Source organism: Dermacentor albipictus, chromosome 2, assembly GCF_038994185.2.
Source record: "Dermacentor albipictus isolate Rhodes 1998 colony chromosome 2, USDA_Dalb.pri_finalv2, whole genome shotgun sequence".
Lineage (NCBI taxonomy): Eukaryota > Metazoa > Arthropoda > Arachnida > Ixodida > Ixodidae > Dermacentor > Dermacentor albipictus.
The window spans coordinates 84664715-84689661 of NC_091822.1; the positions used below are offsets into that span (position 1 = coordinate 84664715).

At 45.4% G+C, this 24947-nt stretch overlaps 2 protein-coding genes across 7 annotated transcripts in view; one reads left to right on the forward strand and one right to left on the reverse strand.

The window, feature by feature from the left end:
* LOC135901456 (uncharacterized) overlaps positions 1–24947 on the forward strand; it is a 276089-nt gene that overhangs the window by 3451 nt on the left and 247691 nt on the right. The gene's annotated exons all lie outside the window — the stretch shown is intronic.
* LOC139055729 (piggyBac transposable element-derived protein 3-like) lies at positions 13447–14810 on the reverse strand. The gene is made up of 2 exons (XM_070533262.1): positions 14114–14810; positions 13447–13718 (listed from the first exon to the last, which is right to left on the reverse strand). The coding sequence occupies exons 1-2, from the start codon at positions 14808–14810 to the stop codon at positions 13447–13449; spliced, it is 969 nt and encodes a 322-aa protein (XP_070389363.1).

Consider the following 24947-nt stretch of genomic DNA (forward strand, 5'->3'; position numbering starts at 1 on the left):
CAATGGACGTGTCACCACATGATGAAACATGTTGTGCCCATGGAATTACCATGAAAAGGGTCTAAACCATATGTCCCAGATAACTTGGACCAAGCTATTAAAAAGCCAGTTGTGATGATAAACGTTTTTTTTTATCAGATGTCATTGTCGACAAACTGGAGCCTGTTTGCTGACACGAAAGTTTTTAATTGCACTTATTTTGCTGGGCTAGGTAGCCGTCAACTGCATTATTGCAGTATGATACTTCGATTCTGTGAGAGTGCCACTAAGAATTAATTACAGCACTTTTGTACATCCCATTAATAAGGTGTATCAAGCACAGCACTGCTTAAAATGTGAGAAAGACTCCTTACGTCACCGGAGGCGGAGGGGGTGCCATGTGATATCACAATCAACTTAAAGGCAAACTGCAACGAAATTTCACTTTGGCCCAATTGTTTGAGTGGTATGTATGACTGAAGAAATCTTGGCAAAGCTGCAGGGCTGCCTTATTGTCAGCCTGGAGGCAGCATCCAAGCCGACAACACGTGCACGCAATAGTTAGTGGCTGTGGCGCAGATCCCAGTGCATCACATCGACGATTTTCCTGCGTTCTGCGGGCAGCTGGGGGCATCGCCTAATCTCGGAGGTCATGCTGAGGAGCCGTGCACTCTTGGTTGTGTGTCACTTCGAGTGAGCTGTAATGGTAGCATTTTTTTTTTCTTTTCAGTTTCAGTGTCAGAAATGGAAATTACTGCAAGCTTTTCATAACGCTTCCAGTCGTTCTGCAAACATGAAGTTTTGCACAGCAATTCCTCTATAGCTGCACAGCTTAAACTGGGCTTCTTATGTGGTTTAGTGTTTTGTTGCAGGTGGCCTTTAAAAACTCAGGAGTCAACCCAGTGCAATCATTGAAGGTTATGCAAAGACTGTTGCCAAAAGCTGCTAGATTGGCCTTTCTAGTTGCTTGTTTTTCTGGGAAATGCTTTCCCCTTTTGTCCCATCGAGCACTCAACAAACTCTGATGGCCATGTGTGTACATGTGAGTTGAATCTAGGACCACAAGACACTGCAGGTTTTGGTAATGTTTTCAGTCTCTTTTTTTCACATCCGCAGCCACTCTGCACTTGACAGGTACAGTGCTCACGGAATGAAACCCGTCAATTTAGGCTTAAGTAATGCGCATACTTTTGTTTCCACCGGCTGCAGTTCGTGTCGCATCGACGTAATTCTGGCGCGTAGACTTACATCGGGCTCCTCGGCACCTTTGGAGACCAAATTCCTAGCGACATGACATAGTGCTTTCGCGTTCGTTGCACATATGCAGGGTTCTACTAAATGCTCCGTGTCGCGTTTCATTCCATGAGCACTGTACATTGAACTGGTTGAATATGTTGCACTTTATGAAAATAGAGGTTCCATAGCATATTTACTGTGTCATTGGCAGTAGAAAAGAAAGGCAATATTCCGTCAGCACTCCTTTAATTAACCAGCTAGAATAAATGAATTAACCAATCCTAATAATGCTGCTCCAATAATGTTACTTCATTCAAATTCTAAATTGTGCTTGGCATTCTAAAACGTCATATTCAACAGTTCATAGTGTGAGCCGTAGCAGGTCCAGCGCTGTGAATGTGACGTCATCACTTAGTCACATGGATTTTGGTACCAACGGATGATAACGCCTGCACTGGAATTTCCGCTGCCTGGGGCATACAATGCTTTTGAATAAAAAGTTACAAGCGGGCATGCGACCTTACCTGCATGCACAGCAACACATGACATATTTTCATAATGTGTTTCACAACTATGAAATGCAGGCTAGAAGCCCTTTAACGTCGTGTTCTTGATGGCAAAGTAAAATTGCGCAATTTTATGCCACTGAACCCCTCTTTGCATGAGCACTTTAATCTGTGGAACGGCAGCTGACACTGTAAGTGCCGTTCAAATGAACAGCAGTCCACCATATAGGCTTACGGGCCTCAATCTTTTTTTCACAATTTTGACGAGGTGCAGTCCTTGCACAGGACCGTCCGTGTAAGCGCTACTGTTAGGTGGCTCTAGGTACTAGATGCAGCACTCCCACCACTGGAGGCAGTTATCTTGACAGTTGAAGCTGCCGTGCAGCACTGCTCAACTGCAACTGTTCGTCAGTTAATACTTAGTTTCTGCTAATTGCATGTTTAAACAGAGAAGATGTCTAACTTTGTAGGAGGCTACTGCTGATGGAACACTTCGAGTGCATCCTCGCATCCTGTAGCCTCTCCTTAAGTAGCATGGCCGATGTTAGTTGGGGCAAATTGAATAAAGTTGAAGTGAGCTTGGTCAAACTGCAGTGCTGGTGGTTGCCCAATTTTAAAATTAACAATCTTTACATAGTAGCCTAGCAGACACTATAGGCACATGTTGGTAAACGGGTATGACGCGAATTCGAGGCATGATAGCGTTGGATTGTAATTTGGGTATATGAGAAAACATAATTCTGTTAAGCGGAAACTGGCACAAACCCATTTTCCAGCATTTCTAAAATTCACAGAGCTGCCATAGCCTCCAAGATTTGCGCGCTAGTGCACGCGAATCTCGGCTATAAAGAGGCACGCCCGGTCTCTTGCAACGCCTCCAGATGGTGCTTGACTCTGCAGCATCGCAGTCCACGCAAGAGGTCGCGTTTCTACCAGAAAGCGTGCCTTTGTGCAAAGCATTTGCCACCAGCATTTCCCAGTAAACATTACTGTTACATCAGCTGCCTTTGCCGGGAAGCATGAGAAGCAGTCTGGGACCTTTGAATGCTGTCGCGTAACCCTTTGAGGGTGGACTTTTTGCACCACATGCGACCGCCCAGGGTCAATTTTTTTATTGCAAATTCCAATGCTTCTGAGGGACCTATTTCAAAAAAAAGAAAAATACCGTAATTTTTCTTGGGGGACCGTAAAGTAAGAAAAAAATATTTTGCACTGGTATATATGTACTCTTTATTCATGGATAAGAACAAAAAAAAAAAGGAAATGAACTTATAAGAATTAAAAATTTGATGCATTGTTATAGTTCAAGGCTTAGAATATGCGTATACGAGAATATTTATCAAGTCTCAAATGTTCCTGCTGTTACACTAATATTTACGTCCAAAGTGTAATTGAACTGCCTAGGTGAGCGTACTCGAGAAAACTGTGTGGTTGTGTGCTTGTCATAAAAGCAAAACCTGTGACAAACTTCCGCTAATCATCTTATAGCCAACCAGAGGCATTTAGATATCACGAGCCCCCCCCCCCTCAGAAGAAAAGCAAACGCATGCACGGCGGCATCCTTCCTACGCTCACCCATGTGAGCACTAAACGAGTGAGAAACAGGCGGCTGCCCTTTGAGCGATTAGTAAGGAAATAGCCATCAGTTTTGCGAGTGCAAGAAGCCGAAACTGCCCGCGGAACAAAACTCAAACCGCCGCCCACCCGCGCGCGGGCCTATGCGTGAGCGGCAGTATATAGACGTGCTGGAGCAAACTAGCTCTAAAACAAACCATGCAACGAAAACCGGGAGAGGAGGCTAGAGAAAAAAATTCCCTCTATTCCCACATAGTGGAAAGCACATGCCAGGAAAGAAAAAAATTACGAAATTGACGCGCTTTTTAAACATACAGGCGCGATAAATATACGACATCGGCCATTTTGGACTTGTTCAAGGGGCCGTACATTTATGTCATTGACCCTGAAAGGGTTAAAGGCGAAGCTTAAGCATTCCGCACATTTTTTAGTGCTGCTTGCAACTTGAAAGTCTTCTGCTCTTACCATGTTTCTACATTTGTTTTCATGATAGCCAATCAACATACCTGGTGCCACATATAACTATCAATTCCCATCACAAACGTGGCTGCCAGGGATGATGGTTCAGTCTCAGTGCTGTTCATCAGAGTGCAAGACCTGGTTGGTGTCATCATCTGCTGTTGTGGTTGCCACCATCCTGCTGCTCCCGCGCACTAGTTCAAAGGGCAGCGCACCATGCATGTAAACTGACCCTGTACTGTGCTTGCACTTTTCTGACACAAATGTCGCCATGCAGACAGTGTGTGGCTACACTCTTGACACGAATGGGAAAGGGCAACTCCATCAGGAACTGTATTATGTAGCGCGGCACAATTAATGGACCCACACTTTGTAAGCTCAGCCACTTGCAAGAATATGGCTTTTTTCCATCTCTTTTTATAATGTTGCACTGAGGTGTCACTAGTGGCCTGCATGCCTCACTTAGCTGGCTCAGTACTCTGAAAGTTTTTAGAGTGCGTAGGAAGTGGTCATGCAACTTGCGAAGTTGTGACTAGTTTGTTATGCTTTAACATAGGACTTTCAGTCCTGGGGCTCATGAATAAATGTGCCTCTATGGCACATTTAAGCTAAGGGTTAAATGATAGTGTGAGAAATTCTGTGATATTCGCCTTAAAATGCATGTTAGAGCATATGAACCTGTTGAAGCTAACAATGAAATATAATTCCTGTTTATTATTTCAGCATGTTTGTTATGCTTGCTCATTTGATTGCTGTACTTGGCTGCATAACATAAGTGAAATTACCAGTGAAGAGTGCCTGTAGCACTAAACTTTTTAGGTCCACCATGTTTTGTTCTGTGTTGACCTAATTTGGTGCGACATTTCTGCATTCATATCGCAATTTCGTTGCTTGGTCAGGTGCTTGAACAGATGAAAGGGAACAGAGCTTGCACCTTCACTTATACTAAATGCGCCTCTTACAAAGCACAGGCAAGTTTGATCTTATGAAGGAGACGCACATTGCACCTCTTCAGATGGCTCTTGTTGTGCAAGTGACCCTTGATACATCCGAGTGCAACATTATTGTAGCTGTATGTTTACTTGATATTCCACTGGTTATTTGACACAGTTATGATTTTGTATGAAATGGCAGCAGTTGCATGTTGGATTTCATACTGTATGTTTTTAACTGGAGATCTGCAAGGGGGTGGGGGGGTATGTTGTCAGCCATTCTTTCTTAGCACTTCCCAAGTTTTGACTTTTCCTTTGCTGCCATGCATGCAGTTTCGAATGCAAGGTGCTACTTTGTTGAAGGACCTTGAAGATGTTCGCCATTTATACTTCAGATAGTATGCGCAGTCGCTCGTTCACAAGAAGAACCTCCTGTTTCTGTTTTGTCTTTTCACAGTGGCACAAATTGCCTTGGGTCATTGTGATTTCAGCAGCTCTTCTGTCTCGGTTTTGTGCCTTCAAATATTTTTGTATGCTTCAAAACAGGCTCGCCAACGGTCCTGCCTTTTGGGTGCGTGATGCTTAAGCAGAAAGTTGCACATGTATTTCTTAGCCATGTATGGCCACCTGAGTTGCCACTGATGACTAGTTATCAGGACATGACTTGGAAGGACAGTAGGTGTAAAAGACATTTATTCAACCAGAAAAGGCAATGAGCCTTGCAGCCGATTGAATTTCCTTACTTGTTGGTGTGTAGGCTCAATTTGTTTTCAGCTGCTTCTGTGTTAGCATGACCAAATGAGAAGAGGTAGCTGAAACGAACAAACAAATACAAAGTACAAGGGATGTGAGCTTATTAGCTGCAAGTGCAAAAAGGTAACATGGCATTTTCAATGTCTTTGTTTCTTTTGTTTTTTGCAATAAGCAATGGTTCAAATGCAGTGAAGCCTAGCAGTGAATATGTCCCGTTGCAGCTGTGGGTATTCAGCTTGAAAGTCCTGCCTGGAAAACTGGGAGACAGATGTCTTGTCACTCCCTGGGAGAAAATGTTCAATATTTGCAAGCTGCTGTCACATCTCGGCTGGATACCCACTATCTTATACCCCTGTCACATGGGCACCTGAAAACTCCTTTTAAGGCTATGTTCACTCTTGGGAAGTGGCAAGCAGGCAGGAAGGCCAAAGCGGGTGAAAAATCTTTTCCGCGCCTGTCCAAGATGTTCACGTTTGTTTTGCCAATGCAGTGGAAACCACTGCTGCTTTCGCCCACATCCATCTCGTCCGCATGGTGGCAATGTTCATTGCACCATTTCAAGCCGTGCTCTTTCATTGACCCATCAGTTACTAAAAGCTATCATTTTGCGCAACTGCATGTGTCGTCTTTAACTTTCGTCTGGCATGGAATAAGAAAAAGACATAGTTTTGATACTTTTAGCTAGTTGCTTTTCCTAAAATTGGACAATGAACCACGGAAAACGTTACATTTTAGGACTTGATGTTTGCATGATAGTGCAGCTTCCGGTGAAGCAGAACGGCCTTCCACATCGCCCTGGCGAAAAAAATCGGTCCGAGACCAATTGAGCTCTCCGCCACAAAATAAAGCTGTTGCAGAAGGCAGCGGGAACTGCAAGCCGAGTTCAAATGCATTGACGTCTCGGCTCGATGCTGTGGACCGTCGTTGTCTAGACTCGTCAGAAGTGAGGTCATGTAAACGCGGTCATGTTGAGATCAGTCAGCTCGATTCCTGACTTGATCTGCTCTCTTCAGGTTCATGTAAACAGCCTTTGTCATGCTAGTTGTGCAGTGGCTGGTGTGGACACTTGGGATTGACACCGGCACAGTAGACCAAATAAAAGGAAAGCCTATGAGGTCGCCATGCATGAAATGTGGCATCTTGAGTGTAGTCTGCAGCAGTTCGGATAGCAGAACGCAGAGCCTACTTGCCACGCTATGGTGGCTAGCATCGCTGTCAGCACTGCTATCTTTAGCGAGCGCACTTTGTTTCTTAATGAGGCGCATCCGTTTCGCATCGAATATATTGAATATTACAGTAAAACCTCGTTAACTTGAACTCGGTTAACTTGAAATCCTGGATAATTTGAAGGCTTTCTGCGGTCCTGTATTTTCCGATGTAAATTTGAACCGGTGGCCTAGGCCAACCTGGTTCATTCGAAGATTTGGGGTGCTATGCGGTCATTCCCGATCCCGATTTCACCAGATACCCTACGAAACGACGACCATTCAGAGCCACGAGGTGATGCCACATAGCATTTGCGATTACTTATAGACGAAGCGCCCGACCCATAGTACTGCTAGCAGAAAAATCAGTCCACGGTACACCCCGCACACCGCCAAAACGCATGCCTGCAGAGGAGAAGACATGCTTCACTGCAATGTAGCGGGCATACCGATTTTTGTCACATGCTCTCGTGCTCCACTACGCACGCTCCTCACAGTTGCAGCGGTCACAGCATCAGCACGTGTTCTGTGCCGCTGTCACTGGCTGCCATTTGCCCATTCTCTCTCAGCAGCTGCGGCGATGTATATGCACAGATTACCTGTCTGTGCCATTTCGTTGTGTGCGGTGGTTAGGAGTGTTGCAGCTAGTGTCGTGCTTTTTTTTTTCTGAACTGTGCAGAAGTGCCTGTAAGCGATGATGCGAAAGTATAAGACTTTAACGCTGCAGCAAAAGTTCTGCTTGACCCAAGAAGCGTGTAAGAACACGTGTTCCAAGACAGAGTTGGCTGAAAGACACAGCGTGCCCCTCTCGACGTTGTCCACAGTATTGAAGAACAAGTCGAAGGTACTGGAGGCCTACAGCAAGACACATTCTTCGAAGGGGTCACGAGTACAGGATCCCACGTACCAAGATGTGGAATCAGCTTTACTTTGCTGACTGCTGAAAGCAATCACAGCCCACCTTTCCATAAGTGGTATGATACTGCGGGACAAGACCAAAGACTTGGATCCACAACTTGGACACGAAGAGTTCAAGTGTAGCAATGCATGTTTCAGCCATCTTAAAGAGCGCAATAATTTGACCTTTGTAGCTGTCTGTGCCGAGAGCAGCAGCGCAAACGAGAGCATCAGCGATGACTGGAAGAAACATGCGTTGGCTCCGTTGCTTTGTGAGTACAGTGCAGACACTGTTTACAACCTTGACGAGCCAGCCTTTTTTCACAAGATGCTGCCCACAAAAACGTTCGCAGCGAAGGACACCGCAATTGAGGGTTGAAAGCAGGGCAAGGAAGGAATTGCCGTTCTGTTTGGCGCGTACAGAATGGCAACAGAACAGTCCAGGACTGTTTGGGACAACAAATCAAAGTGCGACTGTTACTAAGCGAAGAAAAACTCCGTTGTCACCGCCAGCATTTTTAATGTGAAACTTCTTATTGGTATCAACCGTTTGATAAGTACGTAATGATGTACGCAATATTTGCAGTGAAATACAATGGCAGAGTGCAGCTGTATCATGAAAATAAAATGAAAATTAAAAATAGAACATAATGCCATCTCTTGGTTTCTGAAACGCACAATGAGCACTTAATGCACGAACCCATACAAAAATACCACATATGCATAACAGCTAAGCATAAACATACGAAAGGGGAAATGAGACATTAAAAGCAACTCTTGCAAAGGAACACTTCTCACAGTGGTGTTAGTTGCATTCTCTCCAATAAGATAAAACACAAATGGCACATTATCAGACTTAATTCTCATGAACAAAAACAAATTTCACATATGCAAACCTTAAAGCACTATTTGACTAGCCTTGTATTCAGCAAAAGAAAAAAATAGAAACAATGTGGTGAAGCCTAAAGGAGAGCAACAGCTGAAGGCCCAAAAGAGCAATATATGCTATAGGAAAAACAATCTGAAAACTACAAATACGTTAGCACAATGATAAATTCTGTAAGAGAAGCAGGCAACCCCTTGCAGCAAAACGGTGCCAAATTAGCTTCTCCATAAAGGAGAAAAATTTGGAACACAGCTGCCGCGTAAAAAAATATAGTTTCAATATATTGTTCTCACTCAACGAGGAAGTCATTTTTCTCGAATAAGTAAGCATGCAGTACAAGTACAAAAATGGTATGCTCTATAAATTATTCGAGTAGAATAACTATACCATATTTCCATGCGAGTGAGACTACAGCCAATTCGTGTGTAGATTCATGGATCATAACGAATGTTAATGTAGTTGCAGTTAGTGGTTACCTGGCACCACAGCACACTTGGCTTGCACTAGTCAACCAAATGCAGTGGTACCAGGCCACACCATGCTGCTGAGAGTGCTGAGCAACTTGTAGAAGTATCAAATCGGCCCTTTCCTTTTAAACTGTCTTACTGCTTTCCGTACACTCAGACTGACATCATGTAACAAGATTCTGTATATGTCACCTGTTTGAAAACATACAGCACTACTTAATATGCAGTCAGGTGCCACGAAAGGCCAAAGCATTGATTCATCTGATGCTGGAGACGACCTGCTACATCTACATCTCTAACGTTATCTGGTTGGTGTTCATACACTGGGCTCAACATAGCAGCATTTGTTAATTGCATTGGCCCCTGCAGTATTAATACCAAGGAAACGTGTTGCAGTGAGTGCTCATCTTAACCCATTGAGGGTCGAGCTTTTTCGCCATATGCGACCGCCCAGGATCGATTTTTTTTATTGGAGATTGAAATTCTTCTTAGGTACTTATTTCGAGAAAATATTTACCGCAATTTTTCTAGGGTGACCTCAAAGTGAGAAAAAAATATTTTGCATTAGTATATACGTACTCTTTATTCAGGAATAACAACAATAAAAAAAGATAAAACTTATAAGAATAAACAATTTGATGCATTGTTATACACATAGTTCAAGGCTTTGAAAATAAGCACACGAAAATATTTTGTAAGGCTCAAATGTTCCTGCTCTTACACTAATATGTACAGTCACGGACAGAATAAAATGGACCATGGGATCTCTGAAAACGTTCAATTCCCGAGCAGCCTGTAGCAGTAACCAGTAAAACTGCCCACGACAACGTTGTTAGCGTATTCTAGTCGAGGTCCAAAATGCAAATACCAGATTGCGTTGTGAGGTTGCGGAGATATTCAGCTTTTTCTTAGATTTCATGGTCCATAATATTCTGTCCGCGACTGTACATCCATAGCATAATCGAACTGCTTAGGTGACTCAAGAAAACTGAGGTTGTGTGCCTGTCAAAAAAGCAAAACGTGTGACAAACTTCCGCTAGTCTTCATCTTATTGCCAACAAGAGGCAATTAGTTTTCGCGAGTGGCAAAAAAAAAAAGAAAATGCAACCGATACGCATGCACGGCGGCATCCTTCCTATGTGCACCCCTGTAAGCACTAAACGAACAATAAACAAAGTCGCCCTTTGAGCAATTAGTGACGAGATAGCCATCAGTTTTGCAAGCGTAAGAAGCCAAAACCAGCGCGTGGAACAAAACCGAAACCGCTGCCTGCCCGCTTGCCAATGCGCAAGCGGTAGTATATAGATGCGCGGGAGCAAACTTGTTGTAAAACAAACCATGCAATGAAAACCTAGAGAGAGAGGCATGCAAAAAAAAAAAAAATTCCCTGTATTCCCACATAGTGGCAGCACATGACGGAATAGAAAAAGTGAAGAAATTGGCGCGCTTTTTAAACATACTGACGGCGCCGTAAATTACGGCATCGACCATTTTTGGACTTGTTCGTGGCTCCGTATATTTACGTCATTGACCCTCAAAGGGTTAAGGTTGCCACTTCAAAGGGAACATTATTTTTGGGTGCTGAAGATGGTGAGGATGAGGAAGAAAAAACTTTATTTAAGGCCAGCACTAAGGCCCAATAAACTAGAGTGGTTGTCCCGCTAAGGCTTGTTGTTCATCTGCCGAGTCCGAGTGAAGCCAAGCACTCCAGGAAGGAAAATAAGGAGAGGTAATGGCAATGTTATACGAGTACAGAATGTTCTGCACCTGCCCTTGTCTCCGGACAGTTGGGGTAGTGAGCTGTGCTACACCAACCAAAGTTGTAGTGTGTTAGTGGCTTGAGAAGAGTGTTCGTCTGATCTCTACGAAGGACATGTGCTTGTTCCGTTTTGAGTGAAGGATGAGGTTGGTGGAAAATAGTGCGGTTTTGCTTGATGTTCTTGTATTGTTCAACTATTTGCGCTTTGTACGTGGCAGCGTCTTCCACTGTCGTTGGATTTGGTCAGGGAATCGAGGGCGCCCGGAGGTAAATTTCGCCTGCACGTTGGAAAATCAACTAAATTCCCTCGATCCCAGCATGACCAGGCACTCAATGCAGGGTGATTGTAATGTTCGGTTTGCGGTTACAGGATTCTAATAAGATGTCATGTAGGCGTGTTCCTAACAGTCGGTGTTGTATGTTACGAATGGCTTTGCTAGAGTCGGTATAAGGGTTGATGTTACTGGACTGGTGCTTAGTGAGTAGAGAGGCTTCTTGTATGGCATATATTATCGCATGAGTTTCCAGAGTGGCTATGTTGGGAGGGTTGGAAAATGGCCCAGCTGTTTGGATGATCGGTTCTGTCTGCCCAGGTGTATATATTGCATATGCATATGATCCCTTGTCAGACCGTGTGGCGTCTGTGTATACGTGTAGTGCATGCTGATGGACGTGCCACCGGTGGCGGCCTTGGGCAGAACACACGGGAGAGGAGCCAGCCATGCGCCATAGCTTGTTGCATCGTCAATAGTGCTTCTCTGTCTCATTCACGTTTTCAGAGCAAAATAGGCAACACCCTTCACATGTGTGGGGTGGCCAAAGCTTCAAGGAATGTCGAAGAAGAATTGTTGCAGGGTGGGGGGCTCAAATACCGGCGAAAACGTGCCGGCGATACGGCTTTAATCATTCCTCGCAAAGCCTCATCAGCGGGAGCAACGGTAGCAATGGATCATCGCTTCGGTGGGAATCATAGCTAGACGTGTAATTGTCGAAGTTTGTCTGCAGTGCAGCACGCGGTTTAAAGGCATTTTGCTAAAGTACGGAATGCCATTTGCCGCTTATATTGTTTTCCGCTTCTTTACCGTGTTGCGCTAGCTAGGCAGCACAACTGCATGAGTGCATTGTGTTGTATGTTAAAGCTATTGAAGTTTGCAAGAACTGAAATTGTTGGTTTTATGCGGCCCGGTAAATCCTCGCACCAGCTGTCACGCACTTCATGTTTTTACATCTATTTTATGCGTGGCTTTGCATATGTTTAACTGCTGCTAGTTGCTTCATGCATAACTTAGGTTGATTCTCTTGAGCTGTGAGATGTTCACCCTGCCTCGTTTGTACAGGGCATAAATCGCGCTGTGCCATATTGGAATGATATCAAGCAAGTGCTTTAACTGGATTATTCTTTTCGCCTGAAGGCATTGTGGATATTGTGGTTTTTTGGGAAATGTGTTTAGAATATAGGTAGTTCAGGGGGCGAGAATTGCTAATAGTTGCTGCATATGGTATTTTTGTTCCATTTCTTGCTGAGAAGTTTGTGTACAGTTTGGGAAGTCATCACACCTCGATGCTATCTGAGCAGACTTAACATGCCGAATGATTTATTCGTTTCACAACGTAGGTCCCATCTTGCATGTGAATATTTATACTCGACTGAATTCTTTCTTATTATGCTTACGTCACAGAGGACTAAGCCCAGCCTTGCCGCCAGCGCTCGTCTATTTTGACTGGCGCTGCTCTACCTTTATATATATCATATGGCACCTCTCTCTAGTAAAATTTAAAAAAATAAAGGTACTGAAAGGTTGGTCAGACTTTATATTCGTATGTTTCCAAGCAGCTCCCTTGCGGAATTTAAAATTGCAAGAACTGCAGTGGAAACAGTAGTTCATCGGCGTATGCAGCAGCATTGCATCAGCGGTACAGCACTAACACGCGCTTTTATTAACCCGCGTGTTTGGTGACTTCGTTGACTAGTGTACGCGTTTCCATCAATACATTCGTGATTACTCTTCTTGAGGCCACTTTGGCTGCACTTATTTGGCGATGTCACATGTATTTATCAGCAGAAAAATCACAACGGCATATGCAGACAATGCATCATGCGGATTTGTTTGATATAAGTCTGCGCTAACGATGGGTGCTTGTTATTGAGGTACAGAAGCAGCATTACGGCAAGGGTAGAATTGAAAAAAAAAAACGGTCGAGACATCGCACTACTCAACAAAATTTATCGGCTAGTTAACACGAGCTCCACTTCATGTAAATGGGGTTCATGGTGTTTGGCTGCAGGACGCACCTGGCACGCATGTGGACCATGTTGTCCCAAACACCGGTAACATCATGTTTGTACCCGCACCCCCAGAGGTCAGCATCTTCCCTACCTCTGTCACCACAGAAGTAGCAGCGTGGCACCTGAACAAAGGAGAAATCGCAGCCACGAACTTCAGCCATCCTTGCTGCCGAAGGTTGTCGTCTGCTACTGCTCCCGTGCGTACTGTTGGAAGCGCCCGCTAGGTGGCTATCAGTGGCACCTCTATAGGTGGTGCACAAGGCGTATACAGTAGAATCTCAGTGATACAAATCTCAAGTGGAGGCGAAAATATTCATATCACCCGAAATTTCATATCACGAAAAAATGAGCAAAATTTGTCCCAAAACCATGAGACACGCACAAAAAAAACATTTATTTACGTGGAAAGAAGTCACGTATGTCCTTCTGAGTCTTCTCCGCGAGGTCAGCCAGCAGAGAATTTTCGAAGCTGAAGAACTGGGCTGTAGTGTTCTCATGCACAGTCTCAGATGTCACAGCACGCCGTAGAATATTGAGGGCGTGCACTTTCGGCTGCCGACGGTGGTTGGTCATCACCATTTTGGCACTCGTCTTCTTCATCACTGGTCGATATTCCAGGCTGCGACGATACATCCTCCACTATGTCTTCCACTGTGCGCAGACCACACGTGACGAGATCGTCGTCCGCGGTGACGAAATCGTCGGCACTGCCGTCAACGCCAAGCTGGTTCCAGACATCAACCGGAATTGGATCTGGCACTTGCGAGGTGGTGGCCACTGTGGATTTAAAAATCCCACACTTTGCGAAACAATTCGCGATAGTTGCAGGGGAGACGTGCTCCCAGGCCACTGCAATAAAATGCATAGCGTACAAAAGACTGATCTGCATATTTGCATCCTTATGGTCAATCTTCGCAAGCAAGCGGCACACAAACAAACCTTTAAAGTGGTGCTTTACGTTTCTGATAACACCAGCATCCAGTGGCTGCAAATTACTAGTAGTAGTGTTCGGGGGCAGGAATACAGGCATGATTGGCCAACAAACGGCGGGATTTGGTCAGCCACATGCGAAACAATTGCACCTGTCGCACCATACTGATGTTTTTCACTCTCATTCAGCTTTGTTGTAGAGCCCTGGTATACAAGAAAATCATAAATGTGGCCGGACTCACCACATAGCATGAATGCCTTCACACCCCAAGGGTGAGGCTTGCCCTTCACATATTGCTTTATGTCCAAACGGCCCTTGAAAGGAACAATCTGCTCATCAATGCACAGATGCTCCTCTACCTCAATATCGTGGCACCTTGCTTGAAAATTCTTGAGCAGAGGTCTCGCCTTCCAGAGTCTGTCATTTATGTCTGGCTTGTTCGCATCAACAATGTGAAGATTGTTTCGCAGCTTCTCGAAGCGGTTGCATGAGATCTCGCATGATGTGATGAGAGCGGTTCTCATTGTAGGCTTCCAATATAGGCGTAGCCTTGCACATTTAAGGACACCCATTATCAGATGGAGAGCCACCAGTCGGCTGATTTCATCTTCATCAGTGTTTACAAACGTGCCATACTGAAAAACCGAGTACTGATTTGTTTTCTCAGCAGGCACAGTATATATGCTCTTTGGGACATAACGGCTAAAATAACCAAATGGTGAGGGTATGTCCCCTTCGATGTGAAGGTCTTCGTGAGCTGCCCCTTTGAACACGGTCTCTGGCACCTTGAAAGGCTTTCTCGCCCATCTGCTTGCTGTTGCTGGTGCGCTATCATCTTCCAAATCAGCTTCTGAACTATCACTCTCGCTCTCTGCTGGGGCTCCAAGCACGTCCCTCTCGTCACTGCTGCCGCTAGACTGGTTGCCCTCGCCTTCCATGTCTGATAAATTACGGTTGTCCAGTTTTTCAAAGAGACTGTTGTCCAGTTCTTTAGAGGGACTATCCGTGCATTCTTGCAAGCGTCATGAGCATTTACCATGGCATGAATGAAATAAGGCCGCCGGCATCGATGCACCTAAGAAGTATGAAAAAGAATGTGGCTAAAATGACGAATGCACGACTTACATCCACTTAATCCTAATGTCGTCAAAAGTGGATATGTAAACAAAGGGCCACTACAGAAAAAATATGCAGGTTAGGCCTACAATTTTTCGCATGCCGCCTACGCTACAGTAGGAAATAAATATGAAAAATACCAGCAACGAATACTCCAGACTTCAGGAGTTATACATTGTGAAAGTCGATACTTACCCGAAGGCTGCTCAGCCATGGTACGAGCGAACACTTCATCGTCATCTTCATGCGAGTTTGCACAAAATTCTCTGCTGCTGATGGCAGTGGCGATAGAGCTCTCGGAGGAACACCCCACAAAAAAAAAAATTATTGGTTTCAGTTTCGGTTTTACAAGTGAGAATTGCATTTTACTTTGTGGGATCAATTGATGACGCCAGGGCTGAAAGGGTTAAAAAAAACAGCAAGCAAAATTTTAATACTTTTAAAACAGTCTTTATTAATGGTATCATGAGTATCATCAAGTTCGTCGTATGAGAAATCACCATCTGATACATTCCTGTCTGCAAGTCTGGTGAACAATAGGTCCGTTCGATTTACCTTGCATTGCGTGAACTAGTTCCTGGCAGTTTAGAAAAAGTGCCACACTCATGCAGCGCCAGTTCAGCAGTGCAGGCATAGTGCGACACTAGCGCCAAACTGAAACGAATGCTGAAGTGCAGGTAGTGCAGGCCTTCTGCTGGTCTTGGCGTTTCGCCAGCTGCACGTCGACTTTTGTTCATGTATTCATCCAGCCTGCCCGCGGTTAGGCGAAAGTGTTTTGAAGGGTGTACAGGCTGGTTGATATGGTGGAAAGCGCTATGGATTGCGGCGCATCATCTGCAGCCATCGTTCAAACAGTTATTGAGCTGATAGACTCGGACAGTGAAGACGAGGACTTCGACGATGTTGTCACAATTCTAGCGCTGAAGCTAACTAGGTTGCAACGCTATAGAATTCCTAAGTACTGTGAAGAAGTCATGAGTCGCTACTTTGATTTTGAATTTAAAAGACTTTTCCACCTATCGCGCAAGACGTTTGATAGACTTGCTACCGGATACATGACGTCGCCGTTCTCCCGAGTGCGACAAGAAGAGTACGTCCAAGGGTTAGTGCCGAAAAGACATGCTTGGTGGTTTTGTGTTACTTGGGTGGACAGTGCAGTATGTACTCTTTGGCTGACCGCTTCGACCTTGCTGTGTTGACTGTACACAGCTGTCACGTGCGAATGTTGGATTTCCTCAACAGTGTCAGTGAGAAGGTTATTGCGTGGCCTGGCCGGCAGGAGCAGGAACGCAGCAAGGCGAGCTTCCTTGCGAAAACCGGTGGCAAGGGGCCCCAAAACACAGTAGGCTGTATTGACGGCTGCCACGTCGAGATCAACAAGCCGACGGAATCTCCTCATTCTTACTACAACCGAAAGAAGTGGCCTTCAGTTGTGCTGCAAGGCATTGTCAATGACAGAAACAAGTTCGTGGATGTATTTATTGGATTCCATGGCTCGGCACACGACGCAAGGGTGCTGCGTGAAAACCCTTTCTTTGAAGAAGCCGCGTTGAAATGCTGCAATGGATATATCTTTGGAGGTTCAGCATATTCCCTCCTACCATGGCTGATGACGCCTTACTGAGACAACGAAGCTACTTTCCCATCATGGAAGAAAAAGTTCAACGAGGTTCATTCGCAGCAAAGAGTTGCAGTTGAGAATGCTTTCGGATTGCTGAAGCAGCGCTTCAGGCAGCTGTATCTCGTCGGTGCTGCAAGCATCAAACAGTGCGTACTTACTGTCATGGGTGCATGTGTTCCGCACAACTTGTGCAATGAAGAGAGAGATTTTTTTGACGAACTGCGGCAGCTGCCAGTGCAAGAAGAAGTTGTCAATGATGAAGACACCGATATCTTCATTGACCATAGTGTGGCAGGTTTCAGCAAGAGCTTGCCAGAAGATACTGATCAGAATCAGTGCTGATGCTGTATACATTTGAGTGTACACATCAAGCATTTTTTGTCATGGGCATGTGTGCACAAGTGCCAGCAGCAAAGAACAGTGTATTGAATAGCGCATCCATTTCTAGTACCTGCAGGGCTGATACACTGCCTTTATAGCTATTCTAATTACTCCTATAGTCACTGCAGCTATGCTCAATATGAGCAGCTATGTACAAGGTGTGGATGCACAGTTTTTGAATTTGAATGTTGCTGAAAGTTAATGCCATTAGCTATTGACCCAATAGAGAAAGTCGATAAATGGTTAATGCATGTTGGGGGGCTGTGTGTGATTTACTACATAGCCGAAATGGGGGCTGACGCAGGATGTGTTGCAAGACACATCGTTATAGCACATGCGTTAAATGAGGCTTGAGAACCACTGCCAAATATGCTTGTAGTAAAGCATGTTTTGATCATCTTATATCAGTGACTGGTGAGAAAGCAACATAACAATCAATGTTTTTGACAATTTATTCGACCTGGGTAGCTTTAGCCTCAACTGCTGTAACAAGCCGCTCCAGCAAAGCCATCTTTTTTTCAACGCGCTCGGTCCGATCCTTTTCGGCCTCCTGGAAAACATCCAGGAGGGTGTTGATGGAAGTGTCTCTGCGGCGCCGCTTGTAGTGTACATCATCCTGGGGCTGTTGCGATGGCCCTGCCTTGTTGTTGCAACTGGCCTCTGTGTCTGAAGGTGTACTGGAACAAGCATTTTAGGTTGAAAACACTTTTTGGAACTGCTCCATAATTAAGCTCAGGCAGTCTTACCATGAATCCTCAGCCTGTATTACTTTTCCTGGGGCTAAAGGGAATGGGGGTGCAATGTGATGCTCGCGCTCTAGTACCTCACCTAGCTCCCTAAACAAGATATGTTCAAAACATTCATGAATGGCAGCTCAAGTAAAACCACAGTAGCAAGAACCTCAGAACATTTCGTGATGCAGCACAAAAGGCAAAATGAGCACAGGGTTTTTGGTGAGCCTCTGTCTGCTAACCAACGTTCCAAGAAGTAGACTTGTCTGTCTTGGTGACAACAAGTCCACTTGTTAAATGTTGGCTATCAGGCCAAGGCTCTCCTCTACCTCTTGTTCAGTTTGCTACGATTTTGACCTCCAGTAAATGTACTTACTCTTCATGGCTGCAGTTGACGCGCGAATGGCCTGAGGAGTTGTTCTTCGTCTTTGCTCGTTTGTATGCCCTTTCTAAACTCTTCCATTTATTTTCGGCCTGAATTGGGCTCACATTGCAATCAAAGCATTTGTTTATTGCATTGGCAAGGGCTTGCCACAGTACCTTCTTTGTCCTGAAAAGATGCAGAGCATAAAAATATATTTTTCCATTTAACAAAACAAAAGTCAGCAACAGGGGTTTCTCAAAATGTCTGCAGACCAGTAAAGACCACTGAGAGCATTTAGAGGCTCCTGCACTTGTTTGATGACCTCTAGTGTGGACTCGCAAGGAGCAAGGAAAATGATCTTGTTCAGCACAGTTTCTGAAATTTCATTATTCTCAATGGCCAAATTGGCATTACATAAAGAAGGAAGCTTCATCAAAATGTAGTCATATCAGCATTTTGTGATGATCATGATGTTACTAACAGGTTAATACCAGTTATTTAAACAGACGAGCCAAACCTACCAGTGCTGGCAGCATGATGAGAGTAAACATACACATGAAGGAATATTTCGACAGCGCTAAAAAAGACACACATATAGACAGGGTCAGGACAGGCATGCCGAGCTTCAACTGGCTTCATTTTTTTTTTAAACAAGTAAAAACGAGAACTTTCTGTGGGTGCTTCACACTGACTGTAGGCATCCGAACCTGTGTACATACATACAAATGTGCATATTAGCAGCTAGCTAGGTAGGTGTGTATATATATATATATATATATATATATATATATATATATATATATATATATATATATATATATATGTTGCACAACATATATGAAAAAAACCAGGGAATGAAGGAGGGAAACCGCTTAACTTATGGTCAGTAAGCTTGTCTAATCACTCAGTAGCTTGGCCAAGCATGATAGAACCCCACAAAGACTTTTAACAAAAAGCTTACTGGAGGCCCCCTTTTTTCCCAAGAAGAGCCTTCTTTTCCTTGTAGTCCGAAATCGGGAACCGTGTCCTGCTTTCAGACCACAGTTCAGTGGTATCTGATTCCGGCACCTCCGGTGCCACTTCTGCAGGTGCCTCCTGTGCCGCCGTTTCTGCTGCTGCTGGCGACTGGGTGCTGGTAGGCGGCTGCTGATCCGCAAACACTACGGACATAACTGTCCCGTCTGGTTAAGAAGTAGAAAATTACTCAGTGCAGCATAATAATCTAGTCTGTGGCTGTACAATGCCGGATGTACAAAAGCTAACAATTTTTGTTTTTGTCAAGCGCAGTATATCCCAACAACGTAAACACAACTGTTTAGACTCGAGCGTACCGCACCCAATAGCTAGAATACCATTGAGTGCACATGCAGAATTAATATAAGTATAAAAAGTGTGGTCTCCCCTGCAACGCTCACGGCGCGCACGCTCCGATTCCGCGCGTGCCGGACAACCACCGCGGGTTCGAGCACTCCGAGCCGCCGCGCGTGCAGGGCGCCGCGTCCGCGCCTGCTTCGGCCCGCTCCGGCCCGCTCCATGTGCCAACGCGCAGCTGCGCGCGTACGTGCCCCGCTGACCCCACAGCTTAGGGGAAGGCGAGACCGCGCGCGCAAGGGAGACCCTAGGCAAATCTCTCGAGAAGTCACAAAGAACATTTATTAAACTGGGACTCAATACAAACATCAGTTTTAACGTCCCGTCCGAATCTGAATCTAATTACACAAAACATGGCCGAATGGTCGCCGGTGGCCGCTAATGGCGCATCGCGACAGAGAGAGAACAAAGAAATGAGCAACAAAGAACAAAGAACCCGAGCAGTAAGAAGTTGCCTATCCTTCGGTCAGCACCTGCCATCGCGCGCCCCACAGCAGAGAAAAGGGAAATAGAAAGAAACGACAGATGGGGGGCACGATCGGCAGACACTGCCTCAGGACATCGAGACGACGGAAGAGTGCACGCGCACCCACCGAGGCCGGGACCCCGACAAGCCGAAGTAACCATCGGCCGGCGGCGGACAAAGGGGGCCGTCGCCGGCAGAGAGGAACACGTACGCACCTTCAGACGCCCCAATGTGGTCTCCCCAGGCGCCCGTCTTGCGCGCGCTTACCCGGAGTGCACGCAAGCAGGGCCCGAATCCCGCCAAAATGTCGGCCAATGGCGAAAGCCTGTTGACCTTCGCGTGGGCGGGATGACAGCAGAGCGACAGTGTTTTATGACCCGCTGCCACCCCGTCCAGGCAGGGAGGAGAGGGACACGGAGCCCCCCCGGCAATACAACGCAATGGCCTCTACACAACCATCGCCAGAGCCTGAAAAACGCCGCGAGAACGAAAAACCCCACAAAAGTTACCTTTAAACGTTAACCTACGCACCGATATTGCGCCCCGCTAGCACACACAAAGAGGTATTAGTGCTAATACGCACAAATAGGTATTAGTTTACTACAGATAGTCGTGTGCCAAGGAAAGGTAAGCTTTCATACAGAAACTAACTCGCAGCAGTTAATAATGCGATTAGCGCGCTGACTACAGCGAAATATTTCTTGCGGGTATGGCGTTACAAGCAAAATGCTTCGTGCACCCACGTGTTTCATGCAACATGGAGCTGTGCCCAAACATACCTTCTGTCCTGTACGCATAGCCGTTCTCTTGCCAAACACGGCTCCCATCTTCATTGACGATCGGCGTCAGCTTCGTTGACACGCCGTCTATTGCAACGCAAATGCTGCCGTCGTCTGCTGCCATGTCTGTTGCGCTTGTGCACGACCGGCACCAACCTCCCAACACGGTGCAGGTTCTGCCTGAACTAGCCCTGCATGACGCCTGCACTTGTTTAAAACGAACGCCGTAGTTCATAGGGCGCCACGTTGCACTGCCAAAACGAATGGTCGAGTGTGGCACTACATGAACTAGTTCAGGTAGTGCAGATAAATCAAACGGACCGAATGCTTCCGTGGCGCTCATACATGCTCTTGGTCGCTGATTAGAATGATCATCGAGACCTATAAAATGACAAAAATATAAAATAAAGAAAGTATTCATATAAAACAAACACATCAGAATTGAACAAACCACTAGGAACATTCAGACAGGGAAAAAATATGCAGCATAATTGCACGACCGAGGTGCCAAGTTCACAATTGTGCATGCAACGTTTCCTCAGTACTGTATTGATTCATCTTGATGCTATTGTAAATTCATTTTACAGTCGGAAGGAAGGCTAAACGTTACACTTGTGCCCCATATAAGTTTTATCTATAAAAGCAGCTCAGCTGCGTTAATTGAAAAAAAAAAATGGAGGTCATTTACGTGCCCTGCAGTAAAATGAGGAGGCAGTTTGTGCGAATAATTTGCGCTGCTGAAAGCAAATGGTGCTAGAAGTCAAACTAAGAAACATACCGAAATGTGCACACGGCATTTCTTCCCGATGGCAGTGAAGTGTGGTGCATGCAGGAGTTTCGAAATTTGCATGCACAGTCGTGTGCACAGTCGCTGAATGGGATATTGCGTTGTACTGAAGCTCCTTGAATGGTATTCAACAATATGCAGCGCAACACGCGAGGCAACTGTTGCTGCAGAGCAGAAAGCCACGCCCGTAATTTCCAGGTGTCCCAGAATGCTGCGGTCATAAACGCGCTAGCGGCATTGCATTTCGATGGCACCCAAGAAGAGAATGAAGGAAAACTCGGCATTTGCAGCTAATTCACTATTTTGGGTACCCACAACTGAAACCACTGTTCAAGAGGGGGAACTTTGGGCCAGTTGGTCCAACATGTTTAAAGTGGAAAATATCTGCGACTTCAGGCGGGACGTCAGATGAAGAAGTGGACAGGACAAGCGTTATACCACTGTATACACCATGGTGTGGTATGCTCACAGCTTTGCTGCAGCAACACTAGAGTGTCATTGCACATAGCCTTCATGCAGAAGTTCCAGCAGAAGGGAGACTGCTACCTTGTCCCACTGCAGAGCTTGAGTGGTTTGTGCGTGACGGTGCATCCACATAACTTAGTCGTTTACTGAGCATTGTTTGTGTCTCTGGACACCTAAAACTCGCGTGCCGGGTATGCGCCATAGATCATAACAGCATCACAACGGTGGCACTGGCAGTAGCGAAAATATGCCTGGAGTGTTTGTATACACTGAAACCCTGTTCATACGTTTTTCACCAGACCGGGGGGAAAAAACGTTACAGCCGGGAAAACGCAACAGGGAGGAAAGCTCCAAAAATGAATGAAAAAAGTGCAGCTTCAGCTATAGACAATTTATTTCCACAGAGTGCGCTTTGGACTTAAAAAAGTCCAGAATGGTGGCTTGCCGTTTCTTTTGCTCGCTTGAAATCACCACACGTTTCTCAATACCCTGGAAGGCCACATTGTTGTCAGCGTCGCTGTGAGGTGTGACGTACCTGCTGAGGAGGTCCAGAGCCGCGACGGCTTCTCCAAAGCTCGGATTTGGCAACTCCCCAGCATCATGCAAATCGTGCTCCTTGTAGTCATCGCAGTCCGCGGCTTCATTCGTGACCGATCTTATCGATGCTCTGACACTCTGGCGTCACAACAGCAGCATCCACGGCGATGTAGTCGTCGTATGCGACTTGCCTCAGCTACTCTTCTTCACAAGAGGTAGTTTGCAACTCTTCAGCTTCCATGGCAGCTTCCATCTCGCCGTCCACGCAAAAGCCACACCGCGCAAAGCAGTGCTGCGCAGTTGGCGGACTCACTGCAGTCCACGCTCAAGCAACGTAGTGCATAGCGTCAAGCGTCAAAATGGTCGCAGGCTACTGTCCGCGATCAATATGCGTGAGCCAACGCTTGACAATGCACTTTCTGTAAGAATGCTTCAAGTTTCTTATGATGCCGGCATCCAACGGCTGCAAATGGCTTGTTGTATTTAGTGGTAAAAACACAAGCTTTAGGTTCCGAAGAAACGGCGGGTCTCTTGGGTGGGAAGCACAATTGTCCAGAAATAGGATGACACCCCTGCACTGGGCCCCCATCTTGTTGCCAAAGTACCGAAGAAATTCTTCGAACAAAGAACATGTCATCCATGGACGACTGTTACTACCAAGTAGCTCGGTAGTAGCTGTTGCTACCGGTTACTACCGAGTAGCTCCTTGGAATGCTCAAAAAAGCAGTCCTCAGTAAACAAAAATGGCCAGTTTTTCCTTACCTCTGTCACACTCCTTGAGTGATTAATGACCAGTCTTTCAGTTTCAGTTTATTATTCTTTGTATATTAGTCTTTGTAATGTATACGTCTCAGTCATTAAACGAGTGGCAAGCTGCTTGTTGGGATGCATTTAGCATACTCAGAAAGGAGCTGCTGCTGCTTTTCTCATTGTGTCAACAAATTTTCTTCACTCGGTAACTCTGGATGCCATTCTATACAACCATAGGAGTCACAGGTAGATTGTAGACGGGGCTGGAAGGAGTCTGGGTCATCAACAAGTTCTGCAGGCAGCACTTGTGCAGTTGGTCTCTTGTTATTGATGCAGTTTTCGAGCTTTCACATCGATGTCTGAATTCCTGTGCCAACAACTGCACCCTGTAGCAAATCGTGAAATGATGAAGGGTACATTGATGCAACTTTTGTTGCAATTATTCTCAGTTTCCGTCTGCCAGGCACTGAATACTTATCCAGGATGTGAGAACTCAGTATTCTCACCATCTGGTTCAGATTGGCATTTGTAGGCCTTTCTTGTACTTTGCATGCTTGAAGTAAACTTGGCAGAAACATTTCCCAAGGGATGCAAAATTTCTCAGCCCATTCATCCAGCTGTAAGGTGGCATCTGAAGTCACCTTAGCACAACTGCCACTCTGCCCTGATGGGACAGGAGCTATGCCGATGGTTTGAAACTTCTCAAGCAGGATGCACCTTTGCACGAGGGCTAAGAAGTCCAAGTCTGATTCTGGTAGATACCTGCAGTGTCTGACCAGTGGTTGTGAAGTCCTCCTTGCTGAGGGCTGGAAGCCACTCCTGAACAAATGACATGAAGTCGTCTGGGCTGAATAAAATTTAGCAATGAAACTGCATGCTTCAGTGCAATGACTGTGACTTTTGGATGGCCAGCATCATGTGACTCAAGTGGATAGCAATCTTGAAGGTCCTGAACAAAAATGCACTACAGTGTCCAAACAAACAGACTTTCTTGTCCGAACACGAACAAGAAAACAGACTTTCTTTTCGAGCAATAAAATGAAAATGATCCCGCCACACACCAGCCTGCTTTCCTCACAACCCAAAATCATGGCCATGCTTTTGCTTTACTTGATGCCCTTGTATTCAACTTGGTATGTGCAATACAATTCTTTTCCTGGTTCTCCACAAGTTTTGATGGCTTCCTGAACTTCCATACTGAACAAACTAGGGTAAAAAAGAAATGTAGAGTCAATCACTAAGTCTCTTTCAAAGTGACAGCTATTCCCCCTGAATGTTTGAAGATGCTGGTGTTTTTCAGCAAGTGTTAGTGTCATGTTAATTTCTGTGCACTTAGGCACTTGCGAAAATAGCCATGCTTGCTTTCATAACACACAGTCCATAACCTAATAAGCGGTCCAAACTGAGTAATGAGATAGGGGTAGTGAACCATGTAAAGGTGCTTCGGTTTCAGATGTGTACCACGGAAGAGCTCAGTTCTTCGGTCAATGTAATCTTTTATCAAATCTTTGAGCCTCATTACCATGGACATATTTATTTCTAGAGCACAAGCCAACTGAACAAGTTCAGTGAGCATCAATACTAACTCCCATGCACTCATTTCTGCACAACTTGTCATTGAAGAAAGTAGGGTAAAAACCGAAGCATATTCCAGTTCTGGATTGCTTGTCGACGCAGCTTTTTAAAGGTTTAAAATCTCCACCAGAT

What these genes read in the sequence shown, in the direction of transcription:
- LOC139055729 (XM_070533262.1), bottom strand. Translation starts at nt 14,810, where the DNA reads ATGGAAGGCGAGGGCAACCAGTCTAGCGGCAGCAGTGACGAGAGGGAC. An exon ending in GAAGGCATTCATGCTATGTG is followed by an intron (nt 13,719 to 14,113) that starts GTGAGTCCGGCC and finishes TTAAATCCACAG; the next exon opens with TGGCCACCACCTCGCAAGTG.